Raw genomic sequence first — 12,713 nt, 5'->3', positions numbered from 1 at the left:
CTGTCAGTCACACTGTCAAGTGTCATGTCACATTGACATTATTGACGTCAAAATTGTTTTGCTTGTGGGTATACTTGTGGGTGATGTTTGTTTTTGGAATTTTTACTTATTTTTACCAAAATAGGGTTTATTGCCATTGTATTCTCTTCAAAAAAGAACATAGCAGATAACAGTTTCATTAAATTGCTATATCGAATAAACGTGTAAACCCAGTAGGTATAAAAGTTATCACAGGTCAACAAGTTTTGTGATAAGTGTTTCCCGCCGAGTAGTGTTTCCCCAGTAATTCGAATACTTTCCTCAATCAGTTAGTTACTTAATGGTGCTGTAATATTTAGAACAAGTGTAATACTGCGTCATGTTCCAAAACGTAGAACTTCGGAAGCTCCCTGCTGATGCACTGTGCAAAGTTGTCAGTATTCTGGAGATCAACAACGATTGGAAGAGGGTAATGTCTATTATTCCAAAAAACTTACAAAGTGAAGAATTTGAGCCTAAATACAACAATGAGCAAATGCGGTAAGTTACCAAGCAGTCTCGAAGCCCCAATAGCTTAACCAGTACGGAGTGGACTGACAACCGAAAGGTCGACGGTTCAAACCCCGCCCGTTGCACTATTGTCGTACCTACTCCTAGCACAAGCCTGACGCTTAGTTGGAGAGGAAAGGGGAATATTAGTCATTTAACAAGGCTAATATTCTTTAAAAATAAATAAAAAAATCTTAAACTTTCTGAAAACTGAACTTTAAACTTTCTAAACGGATCAGCCTGACTGCCCAGCGCAGAAATGCAGCCAGTATTCTTGGCACCATTCCACGCGGTCATGATTTATATAGTAATTAGATAAGGCTAGCTTTAAGTTTTATTGTAATATTCTCTACAAAAAAAAAACTTTCTAGTATTTAAACCATATTAAAACATACTAATATTGTAATTTGCACAATATTAGTACTTGTCAACTACTTGGCCAATTTCAACAAAATCTGGCATAGATAAAGATTTTATCCTGAAGAACTTTTGTCTAAGGTGAACAAAGGTATCCTATGAGATTATTAAAATTATATTTTCTGAGCTGCAGCAAGTTAGTCATGGTATTAGATTTTTTATTATTTACTAGCTTATATCTGCAACTTCATCCGTGTGAACTTAGGTTTTTAAAAATCCCCTGGGAACTCTTTGATTTTCCTGGATAAAAAGTAGCCCTTGTCCCTCTCCAGGCCTTTATCTATACCCATGCAAAGCCACATGATCCATTGCTCCATTGTAATGTGATTGAAGGACAAACCAATAAACCAACCAACAAACATACTTGTATTTTGTGTAGTATAATATTATAATAAATATAACTTTAAGAACTCCTAAATACTAAGCATTTAAGTAAGTACCTACTAAGTTCTTTTTTTTAGAATGATAGAAGATCATGCAAAATCTACCAATCAGAAATGCACTGATATACTTATGGATGAGTGGGGCACATCAGGCAGGTTCCGACCCACACTGAGCACTTTGAAGGAAATTTTAATCAAAGCCCAAATATTCAGAGCTGCTGATGAAATTGCCATAATGTTGAATGGTAAGACTTCTTTGGAATTATAATTTTTGCTTCTACCAAGCCATCATACAGATTTATTAAAACAACTGATTATATTACTTGTAGCTTTTTATTTATGTATTTGTTTATTTTTATTTTTTCATGTACCAAAATTTGCTTTTTGTTTATGAAGTAAGTTAAAAGAATAGAATCAGATAAAAAAAATTTGCTAAAAATGATAATTGATTTTAGCGTTTAAACTACTGTGAGTGATTTCCATTCTAAATAATATCTGTCCCGGCTGTACTCACGAGGTCAAAACCACGGCGCGTGCGCGAATGGACTCCCTCGAAAAAGGACCCCGGATGGGTTCGAAACTAGTCGGGCTAACATCGACTAAACACACAGCTGGGACAGATATTAGTTAGAATGATAATTGATGTTATAAATGTTTTTGTTAAATAGAATCCTTGCCTGTACGCCCAAGTTATGGCCCAGCTGCACCGGTTCCTACGAATGTGACTGAAATGTTAGAAGATGAAAGTGCAGAACAAAGATTACAAGATATGAGCACAGCTGTTAAATCAAATACAGACCAAATGTGTACCGGGCCTACCAGGCAGATGAAATCTATAAGTGATATGATTGAATTCACCAAGACATGCAGCAATCAAATGGAACCAGCTCGAGTAAAATCTGTAACTGATCTTATAGCATTTTCAAAACAACAGCAAACTCAAGAGTCTATGAACATACCAGATTTGAGTGCCATGCTTGGCAAGACTAACAGTGCTAATTTACAATCGGCTACCTCCACTAATGAGTCAATAGACTCGGAAAGTTCTAAGCTGAACAGCATGCAAAGTAATGCAAACATTGCTATGCATTACCCAGAAGCATATCAGACCTCCTTTCCAAATGTTAACATTTCCACAGAAATAGATAGTGCTATACTTCAAGACACTAATTTGATTCATTTTGACTATGGTATTTTAGATTCTATTACAGGAAATTTTTCTGAGTTATTAATTGATGATCCAAACCATGGTCTTAAGGGCAGAATAGGAAGTGGAGGTTTCGGAGATGTATTTGTTGGAAAAGATTCAACTTACGGAATGCTCGCTGTTAAAAAAGCTCACAGCCACTTAGCCGTACACCGTAGACCAGAGATTGCAATGAGAATATTTAACGCAGAAGTCAAGTACCTCTCACAGTTCAGGCACAATAATATAGTTCCAATACTGGGTTTCTCTATGAATGGCCCTGCTACTTGCATAGTATGTGAATATATTGATGGTGGTTCACTACAACAGAACATTGAAGCCAAAATATTGAATGAACTTCAAAGAATTAATATAATGGTAGGAACAGCGGAAGGCTTGAAATATTTGCATACTAGTGACAACCAAAGTAAAGAGGGCAGTTCAATATTAGAGGTAGTTGGGGAATCAGATTCACAAAACTCTACAAAGCATTTTGTTCATGGAGATGTTAAAACTGCTAATATACTATTGACAACAGATTGTGTTCCAAAGGTAAGATATTTATTTAAAAAATCTTTGTGTAGGTGATTTAGACCAAACAAGCAAAATGTTCACACTATCCCCGCTAACAATTTGTTTTGGATAGAGACAGACCAATATTCAGTCTCTTTTTATCTACATTAATTTGACAGAAATGAGCATTTGTTTGGTTGATCTAAACTCTAAATCCACCTAAACAATCACCAGTCGTTTTCCATTGCTATTGCTAAGATTATGATAACCCTTTCGGCTTTCGTTTTACCTGCTCTATAATATGTATCTTCAAATACAAAAGTGAAATACTTGAGTAGCAGTAGAATATCTTGTAAGTAAGTCCATGATATGCAATGAACCAAAAACTTAATTTGCTGTAATCCGCTGAAACAGGTCGAAGCTTAGAAGGACCTTACAATGCACAATTGCAAAGTTTGCAATTGTGCATTGTAAGGTCTACACTCTATATCTCCTGAGGATGCTCCGGTGTCGGGGAGAAACGTGCGTCGAGTGTGTTTTGGGATTTGTGTGGTACTGCGTGGTGGTGGTGCATATTGCTTGCAGAGTGGCTGCTTTTCCTGCATGGTTAGTAGTGGGAGGGCGGGCGGTGCATTTCGCATGCTGCATGTTGCATCATACAGATTCGACCTGTTTCAGCGGATTACAGCAAATTAAGTTTTTGGTTCATTGCATAGTAGAATATCTTTTAAGGAAGCATGTTCCACCTTAGGCTTCATCGTAAAACTCTTGGCAGAGTAGTTGTGGTCATTACAAAGCTTTCTAATCCCCTGCACGACAATGCGCTTGATGGAGTTTCACGCCACGAGACGTGTCAGAAGAAACATCGCCTAAGTTGTTTCTTGAGAGGTGAGGGGTATCACCACTTACAATTTAAGTCTGATTGCAGTTTTTTTGCAAATTTCTGTGCAACATCAAAATTAACATTTTTTAAACTTGTTTCAGCTATGTGACTTTGGGTTGGCTAAACAATATGATTCAACATTTGTTACAACATATCCTATGGGAACCTCAGCGTACATGGCACCGGAGGGCCTGCATGGCACCATCACACAAAAAATTGACATTTTCAGTTTTGGTATAGTGCTTTTGGAACTATTGACAGGTTTGAAACCTATTGTCGAAAATGACAGAGAAAATATTAACATAAAACATTATGTTGAAGAGAATGTTGTAAACAATGACATTACGCCGTTATTGGATCCTGTTGTTAAAATATGGGTAAAAGCTGACGAAGTCTATAAATTGGCCAAAATGTGTTTAGAGTATAACAGGAAAAGTAGACCTACTATTGTTGAAGTTTGTAATATGTTAAATAGAATTTTGAATGAATAGGAACATATCGCGGGCTTCAAACCATGGACATGTAAGCAGAATTACGATGTTTCAGGATCTGTACCCGATACCGAAGGTCCGTAATCCGGACCCCAACGGGATCCTATTATTAAGCCTTCGCTATCCGCTGGGCGCTAACAGACTAACGGACGGTTAGTCTGTTAGCGCCCAGCGGACTATCTCGTGAAGCGTAATAGGTAGAGCTGAAATTTTCATAGAATGTGTATTTCTATTGCCGCTATAACAAATAATAAAAAATTCAAAATGTCTGCCATGAAAAATAAAAAAAGTGTTATTTCTTGTATGATGGTACGTTACCCTTTGTGTGCGAGTCCGACTCGCACTTGATCTATTTTTCTCTTTTGATGCTATTCAATCTCGATATTAGCGTGACCAGACCTAGCAATTTTGATGTGTTTGAAAATCATTTAGAAATTTTCCTAAAGTGTAGGTTAAAACACAATCATATGAACTATAAAATAAGAAAGACTGGTGTTTTATATGTTGTATAGAAGCAGGCGTTACTTTGCGGAAGTCCATGATATAAAATGAACAAAAAGCTTTATTTTGCTATAATCCGCTGAAACAGGTCGAATCTGTATGATGCAACATGCAGCATGTGGAATGCACCGCCCGCCATTCCACTGCTACCATGCAGGAAAAAGCAGCCACTAGGCAAGCAATACGCACCATCCTTTTGACATGAAATTAGACACAAAAAGTTAAAATGGCACGTGAGGAGTTAAATTTTACGCGTTATATATGTTTGCATCTGAAACATAAGGGTTCTGTGGATACACCTCTATGGCTTGAAGCCCACAATAAATTTTATTATTAATTCTAAATTCAGGATTATTCCTAGGATGATTTCTTTGTCGTATCGCTCTTGGCAGAGCGGTCGTGGTCATCACGAGGCAACGTCTTTGAGGGCAGATGTTATATGCCTCACGAGCATTCGCCATTTCTCCCTGCTGGCTGACAGCCTGGTACACTCGTGCAAAGGACCGCCCACAGCAGACTTAATTTGGTCGGTCCATCGCATGGGTGACCTTCCTCGCCCTCTGGTGCCCTCCACCCTGCCCTGCACGACAAGACGCTCAATGGAGTCACTCTCACGCCGGGAGACGTGCCCGAAGAATTTTAATATGCGACTCTGTACTATCGACGAAAGTCGTTTTTTAATGCCGAGTTCTTGGAGTATAGAGATGTTGGTACGAAATTCGGTCCATGAGACTCCTAGCATGCGCCTCCAGCACCACATCTCCAGAGCATCAATCTTCTTCTTCTCGACCAGTCGCAAAGTCCACGTCTCCGCAGCGTATAAAAATATGGGGAAAACAAGTGTTTGAACGAGCCGGATCTTCGTAGCTTTTGTAATGTTCCTGTTCTTCCATATTTTCTTCAGCTTGTCCATCGCAGTTCTTGCTATCGCCATACGTCGTTTTACTTCTTCTACGCAACCTCCATTGTTCGAAATTAAAGCACCAAGATATATGTAGGATTGGACAACCTCGCAGTTCGCAATCTGAGTGACTTCGGGCGAGTTATTGTTGGCGCGGTCTACAATCATCATCTTAGTTTTACTGCGGTTTATCTTTAATCCGAACTCTAGGCTCACGCGCTCCATTTTGAGAAGTAGTTCCTCCATATGACGAGCACTGGTTGCAAACAGGGTGGTATCGTCAGCGTAGCGCAGATTTGATAGCTTGTAGCCACCAATAGCAACACCGTCTGTCCAGTCTTCAAGAGTAATGCGCATTATGAGTTCGGTGTAAGCATTGAACAAAAGCGGTGATATTATGCATCCTTGGCGAACACCTGCACTGGGATGGAAGTCTTTTGACAAAACATCATCCGTCCGCACCGATGCAGTCCCATCTTCGTAAAGGCGTCTGAGAAGATGAACTAAGTGTTGCGGTGTACCCATGTCCAGCAAAACATTCCACAGTTTCGGCCATTTCACAGAGTCAAACGCCTTGGAGAAGTCAACAAAGCAAATATATGTTGGTTTGTTGAACTCTCGTGCCTTCTCTATAACCTGGCGAACAATAAGGATTTGCTCACGTGTACCCTTTCCCTTAACGAAACCGGCTTGTTCTAGTGCTATCTCCTTGGACAGAAAGGTCTTCAGTCGCTCATTCAGAATGTGTAACAAGATTTTGCTAGCGTGCGATATAAGTGCAATAAGGCGGCGAGGATGATAACAAATTGGAAAAGAATATGTTGTGATCTTGAAACATTTTATTCAAAACTCTAGAACTGTGATTAAGAAACAAATATTATATTTACAAATAAATATATTCATCGAGTTCTTTTACTCAATACATAGATTTTAAGGCAAGAATTCTTGTTTTATTTCTTGTACCCGTTTCTTAAAAACATCATTATTATCAATGGTATTGGCTTTCTCTAAATTGGCAATTAGCTTTTTCTGTTCATTATCTTTGCATAAACAAATTAGAATTATAATAAGCCTTTGAATTTTTAAACTAATATCATCTTTCTGAGATGTGTATAAGATTTTTAGAAGGATAGAAATGATTTTGTAGTCTGATGACAGTTTCCATATACACCAGCAATGTATGATCCATTGGTCGAGACACTGAAAATAAACAATTAATTATTATTGTGGGCTAGTGGTTAGGACGTCCGCCTTCAAAGCGGAGGTCGAGGGTTCGATCCCGGGCATGCATCTCCTTTCAGAATTAAGTGCGTTTTAATAAATTAAATATCACTTGCTTTAACGGTGAAGGAAAACATTTCTTTTTCCTTTATAAAAAGTAGTGCATCCCAAATTCAAATATATAAAAGGAAAAGTTGGCCGACTAACTGATCTAACAACGCACAGCTCAAACTACTGGATGGAGCGGGCTGAAATTTGGCATGCAGCTATTATGACGTAGGCATCCGCTAAGAAAGAATTTTTAAAAATCAAATAAAAATAAAGTTTTGAAAGGAAAATTACTGAATTTCTATAGAACCGTAACTCATTTTATTATATAAAAGTTGTTTATTCATATGCTTTATGCAGCATTTTGTTGCTGTTTCATCACTGATAACTAAACATAGGACCTCTAGAACTTGCGGTTTTTCATTAAGTCTAAGATTAAGTCGCAATGATTCTAGGTTATATGCAATTTACCTATAATTGTGAAACTAATTTAAAAAATCCGCAAGTTTAAAATTTTTAATTGGTTATTTAATACTAGGACAATTATTATCATGAATTTATATTGTGTGTAAATTGGTGGGTCAGTATCTGTCATTTTCCTTTTGTAGTCCACGCGGAAGAAGTCTTAGCACAAGCTAGTACTGAATATGTAACCTAAGATTTAACTTTAAGATTGTATATTTTTATGATGTAAGTACAATACAGTATATTTTACTTACTTACCTCTAAAGTATTCACTAATAAAACATTAGCAACCACTTCATGTGTGCAAAGATCCAAACAGTCGCATATAATCATTTTGAAACTGTTTCTACTAACACAGTTCATTTTGTGTGTCTGTATAATGAACTTTGTGAACTTCAAACATTCAGCCTTCCTGTATATGTTTGATTCAGTAATTATCTGATCTAGGATTCCAGAGTACATATCATCCATTTTATCATGCTAAAATAAAAAATAATTCTTATTTCAATTTTCAATAGATTTTGTAGGGCAAAATCCATCATATCTAAAATATATTAATAATATATTGAATAAAACTTTAGTATTTCTAGTTAGAGGTCACAGCAGCACAAAATCTTTTCCCTTTGTTAGTTAAGACACATTAAACAGTATTTTAAAATTCTTAATATTAACAACCAAACCATTACGCTGGGAAAAAAAAAGAAATATTAAACATCAAAATACCTAACATCTTTTTTAAATTAAATGGTAGGCTTACCTTAATATCAGCAGGAAATATTCTACACAACTGTATAAGACATGCGTGAGTCAATGCTGTGATCTTGATGTCTTTTTCTAAGAATGTTCTTTTCAGGCTTCTATAAACTACTTCATAGTAATTTCCACCGTCAAAATCCTCCAGTTTCTGTGGACAGAAATGTAAAGAAATGTAAATGTATCTGTTTTGGAAGGGGTATGGCAGTTTTATTAACCTCACAGACCACCACCTATAGACGCCTAATAGCCGAAACACTCCCGCTCGCCAAGCTTAGGCACTTGCTGAGCATTAAAGTCGGCCCACGCCCGTTCGGTACCCTCATTCCGCACATTGTTTTGATTACGTGACTTTTAAGTCCACCAATCAAAACAGCATTCTGCCCTGTCCCCCGCTAACATTTTACGATTTGTTTTCATGCAAAACCTTGTATATGCGTACTCTAGGAGTTGAATTCTCTGTGATAAAACCTATACCCCCTGATCAACTTCTATGTAGCACCATACTGGAAAGCTAATTGCTTGGCGACACGGCTTTGCCAGTAGGGTGGTAACTAGCTATGGCTGAAGATCAGTAGACCAAATCATATAAATTAGAAATTATAAATTCCCATATTGCCCCTACATGAATAGAACCTGGACCTCCCACTAATAAGACCACTGCACCAGGGTGGTTGTCAAAAGGCATGGGTGCAATGGCACAAGTACCTAATATTCTTCTAAAAAAAAAACTTTTATGTACATACCATACATTGTAGAGCAGCTAAACAGCATGACAATCCCTTAATTTTATTTGTTTCTATGTAATCATCAATCAGTAGCAGCAACACTGGAAAGACCCTTTGCGGTTTCACTTTAACTCTATATTTCTGAAATTTTTAAATAGAGAGGTACGTATTTAAGTTTTGGTATTGTGCAATGATCAATAATTATTAATATTAAGTAAATTTTTTTTTTGTTTTTTTTAAGAATAGTAGCAATGTTAAATGACTTATTACCCTTTCCTCTCCAACTAAGCGTCAAGCTTGTGCTAGGAGTAGGTATGACAATAGTGCAACGGGCGAGGTTTGAACCGTCAACCTTTCGGTTTTCAGTCCACTCCTAAGCTATTGAGGCTCTCAAAATATAACAGATGTGTCAGATTCATTATTAAACACATTTTTGTAAAATTCTAGGTATATAAAAATCCTATTAGAGCTCTTAGATTTTCCAGGATAAAAATTATACTAAGTCCATTTCTAGGATGCAAGCCATCTTGTAAACAAATAGATGATGCCTGCAACTTGACAGTCTCAGAAGCCATTTACAGTATCATGTGTCAAAAGTGAATGCTGTCAATTAAGGCACAATGCCCTGTTTCATAATTTTGTTTTTTTACGTCAATAAAGGCAAGGATCACACAACTGATAGCTTATATTACTTTATTTATAACTAGCTTATGCTCACAACTTTGCCCGCATGGACTAAACAAATTTCAAATCCCTATTTCACCCCCGGATGAGTTGAATTTTCAAAAATCCTATCTTAGCGGATGCCTACGTCATAATAGCTATCTGCATGCCAAATTTCAGACCGATTCGTCTAGTAGTTTGAGGTGTGCATAGATCAGTCAGTCAATAAGTAACCTTTTCCTTTTATATATTTAGATTATTAATTATTAATTAGTTAAAATATGTGCATTTTTTTTTATTATTCAGATACAAGTTAGCCCTTGACTGCAATCTCACCTGGTGGTAAGTGATGATGCAGTCTAAGATGATAGAGGGCTAACCTGGAAGGGGTATGGCAGTTTTTATTAAACGCATACCCCTTTGGTTTCTACACGGATTTAGGAAATAAACAAATTATCAAAGAATTATAAAAAGACCCATGGATCAGATTTTTAATTTAATTTAAACAACTTTATTGTTAACAAAATTACAGAGAGTAACAATACAGGATACACTTAAAAAACAAAGGGTGACTTTAACACTTAAGTGATCTATCTCTTCCAGGCAACCTATACTTAAGAACTTATTAGAACTGTAAGACAGGGAGTCGCACATATCATGCGTAAGTACTCTATTATTTAAATTCTAATTATTTATATGCTTGAGTGAGAACGGATTTCGAATGTATTATGAATGTAACATGTTTTGGAAAATCATAGTGTATAGTAAAACAATAGGAAAGGAACATACCATCAAATCTGCCAATATCAAGCAGAAAACTTCAATTAAGCTTGGATATTTCTTAAAATCTTCAGATGTTAACTTACTGTGTAATACTTCTAAGCATTTATCAAATATTTTTTGCACATCAAAATTACTCTTTTGAAGCAGCACAACTTCTAAAGGTAATTCACCCAACACTTCGAAATAACTGTTTAGTTTTTTAGAGTAGTGTTTAGTTTTTTCATTGTTCCACGGACATTCACACTCGCACTTCAGCTCTTTGTATAAGATATACAATAATGAAATTACGGTTGAAGCTTCTTTGTTGTCTCGAAGTATTAGATCTCCGAGACTTTCCACGAGAAGTTCAAAATTGTGGTCTAAATTTTGATTGCGATGATCAAATTCTACGTGAGTTGTTACCTCGCCCTCATCATAATTTTTCGATAATTTAGGTATGAAACAGCGGTTGATGCTGTCTAATAATTTGGTAATATATTTCATTTTTCTAATTCTTCTTTTTTTAATAAAAATACTTAAAAAATTTGTACTCGGCCGGAAAATATTAGTAGTATTTTTCTTTGCTTTTATTTTTCTGAATTTGCGGCATTGCGGTTGTGTTTTGATCTTGGTTTTGATCACAGAGCACAGACCAATCACAGAGTACATGGTTTTGAGTTTTTTGACTTTTGAACACAGAAGTCAGAACACTACCGTAGATAGAATAATAGGTAGATGGAAGTACTGTGTAACCGCGTATGAGATAGCGATAGCACGACGTAACGATGAATAAATAACACGACAATTATTATTACCATTGTTTAGTAGTCGATATATTTTGTATTAACCGATCAACAATATTTGCATTAAACGTTTTTTATGTGAAAACAAGTAAATAACTCATGAGAAATACAGTTACGCCACGAATTCTCAAAGTTTGTTTTGCAACTTCTTGTATGGAAGTTGCATGTATTCTTGAAAAAAACCAGTTCCACGATAATGGACAAAAAATAGGTTAGCTGCGTCTCTGTTTATCACATTAGTAACTTTATTTGTGCTCTCTTTTTAGTGCGAATGAGAAAGCAAACGTTACTGCATCTACCTTTATTACTCTATCTACGACAATCTTATGCGCCTACATAGTAGATAATCTATGGCGCCTACCTTTTGAAGAAATAATTTTTTTAAAACTGGTTTTACGGCTCTGGGTTCTAGCTTTATTGAGCCTTGAAGAAATATAAACGTCAATGTCAAACTCAGACTAGTTACCCCAAATCCCGAAATACCTATAGATATTTTGTAAATGGCTTACGGCACAGAGAACATTGAATACCTATAGGGGTAGCCACGGGGTAGCTTTACTGCTCTGAGTTTATGTTAAAAATACTGGCTACCCATTAAAAATGAAATAATTTTGTTTCTTTATAATATGTAATAACTAGTTATCGTAGATAGAATAATAGGTAGATGTAAGTACTGTGTAACCGCGTATGAAATAGCGATTGCACGACGGAACGATGAATAACACGACGATTATTACCATTGTTTAGTAGTCAATATTTGTATTAACCGATCAACAATATTTGTATTAAACGTTTTTTATGTGAAAACAAGTAAATAACTCATGAGAAATACAATTACGCCACGAATTCTTAAAGTTTGTTTTGCAACTTCTTGTATGTATTCTTGAAAAAAACCAGTTACACGATAAGGGACAAAAAATAGGTTAGCTGCGTCTCTGTTTATCACATTAGTAACTTTATCTGTGCTCTCTTTTTAGTGCGAATGAGAAAGCAAACGTTCCTGCATCTACCTACTCTATCTACGCTAGTTATCTAATTTTAGTATTTGTTGTTCAAGTACAGGATATAACTGAAACTATACACAAGTTTCCAGTTTCTAATATAAAGCTAATGTTTTTACGGCTCCGTAGTAAACAAGGAACATAGTTTCGCCATGTCCGTCCGTCCGTCCTTGGTTAGGTAATCACAGAGACTATTAGTGCTTAGTGCTAGAAATCTGTTATTTGGCATGGGTATAAATATTAATCACGCCGACAAAATGGTGAAATAAAATTTTGATAAATATTTTTTTAGGGTAAGCTCCCCTACATGTAAAGTGGGGATGAATTTTTTTTCTCGTCTACCCCATAATGTGGGGTATCGTTGAATAGGTCTTTTTAAAATACTGTGGGTAGGTGTAAGTGTAAGTAAGTGGTGAAATAAAATTTTGATAAATATTTTTTTTAGGGTAGGTAGGTGTTCTTACAC

General features: G+C 36.2%; 2 protein-coding genes across 3 annotated transcripts; one reads left to right on the top strand and one right to left on the bottom strand.

The window, feature by feature from the left end:
- Positions 1–56: 56 nt before the first annotated feature.
- LOC117987192 (interleukin-1 receptor-associated kinase 4-like) lies at positions 57–6,745 on the top strand. 2 transcript variants are annotated; one of them, XR_011237372.1, is made up of 5 exons: positions 57–519; positions 1,407–1,573; positions 1,997–3,066; positions 4,012–4,516; positions 4,570–6,745. XR_011237372.1 is itself a non-coding variant. In XM_034974150.2 (4 exons), the coding sequence occupies exons 1-4, from the start codon at positions 359–361 to the stop codon at positions 4,399–4,401; spliced, it is 1,788 nt and encodes a 595-aa protein (XP_034830041.1). In that variant the 5' UTR covers positions 57–358; the 3' UTR covers positions 4,402–4,549. The 2 variants fall into 2 exon arrangements, 1 of the variants encoding a protein (XP_034830041.1); XM_034974150.2 differs by lacking the exon at positions 4,570–6,745 and having other exon boundaries at positions 4,012–4,549.
- Positions 6,625–11,076, bottom strand: LOC117987193 (uncharacterized). Its single transcript, XM_034974151.2, has 5 exons — positions 10,471–11,076; positions 9,037–9,159; positions 8,295–8,441; positions 7,796–8,017; positions 6,625–7,003 (listed from the first exon to the last, which is right to left on the bottom strand). The coding sequence occupies exons 1-5, from the start codon at positions 10,945–10,947 to the stop codon at positions 6,734–6,736; spliced, it is 1,239 nt and encodes a 412-aa protein (XP_034830042.1). The 5' UTR covers positions 10,948–11,076; the 3' UTR covers positions 6,625–6,733.
- Positions 11,077–12,713: the final 1,637 nt, after the last annotated feature.

Source organism: Maniola hyperantus, chromosome 12 (assembly GCF_902806685.2).
Source record: "Maniola hyperantus chromosome 12, iAphHyp1.2, whole genome shotgun sequence".
Classification (NCBI taxonomy): Eukaryota; Metazoa; Arthropoda; class Insecta; order Lepidoptera; family Nymphalidae; genus Maniola; species Maniola hyperantus.
The sequence above is the reverse complement of the archived record's forward strand: the minus strand, read 5'-3'. Positions and strand labels throughout refer to the sequence as shown.

Bases quoted from the DNA above. Each gene is read 5' to 3' on its own strand.
- LOC117987193 (XM_034974151.2), bottom strand. From the start codon at position 10,947: ATGAAATATATTACCAAATTATTAGACAGCATCAACCGCTGTTTCATA. The intron at 9,160-10,470 runs GTATGTTCCTTT...TAAAAATTTCAG, and splicing joins TGATATTGGCAGATTTGATG to AAATATAGAGTTAAAGTGAA. The intron at 8,018-8,294 runs GTAAGCCTACCA...TTTTTATTTTAG, and splicing joins TATTTCCTGCTGATATTAAG to CATGATAAAATGGATGATAT.
- LOC117987192 (XM_034974150.2), top strand. From the start codon at position 359: ATGTTCCAAAACGTAGAACTTCGGAAGCTCCCTGCTGATGCACTGTGC. The intron at 1,574-1,996 runs GTAAGACTTCTT...TTTGTTAAATAG, and splicing joins AATTGCCATAATGTTGAATG to AATCCTTGCCTGTACGCCCA. The intron at 3,067-4,011 runs GTAAGATATTTA...AACTTGTTTCAG, and splicing joins CAACAGATTGTGTTCCAAAG to CTATGTGACTTTGGGTTGGC.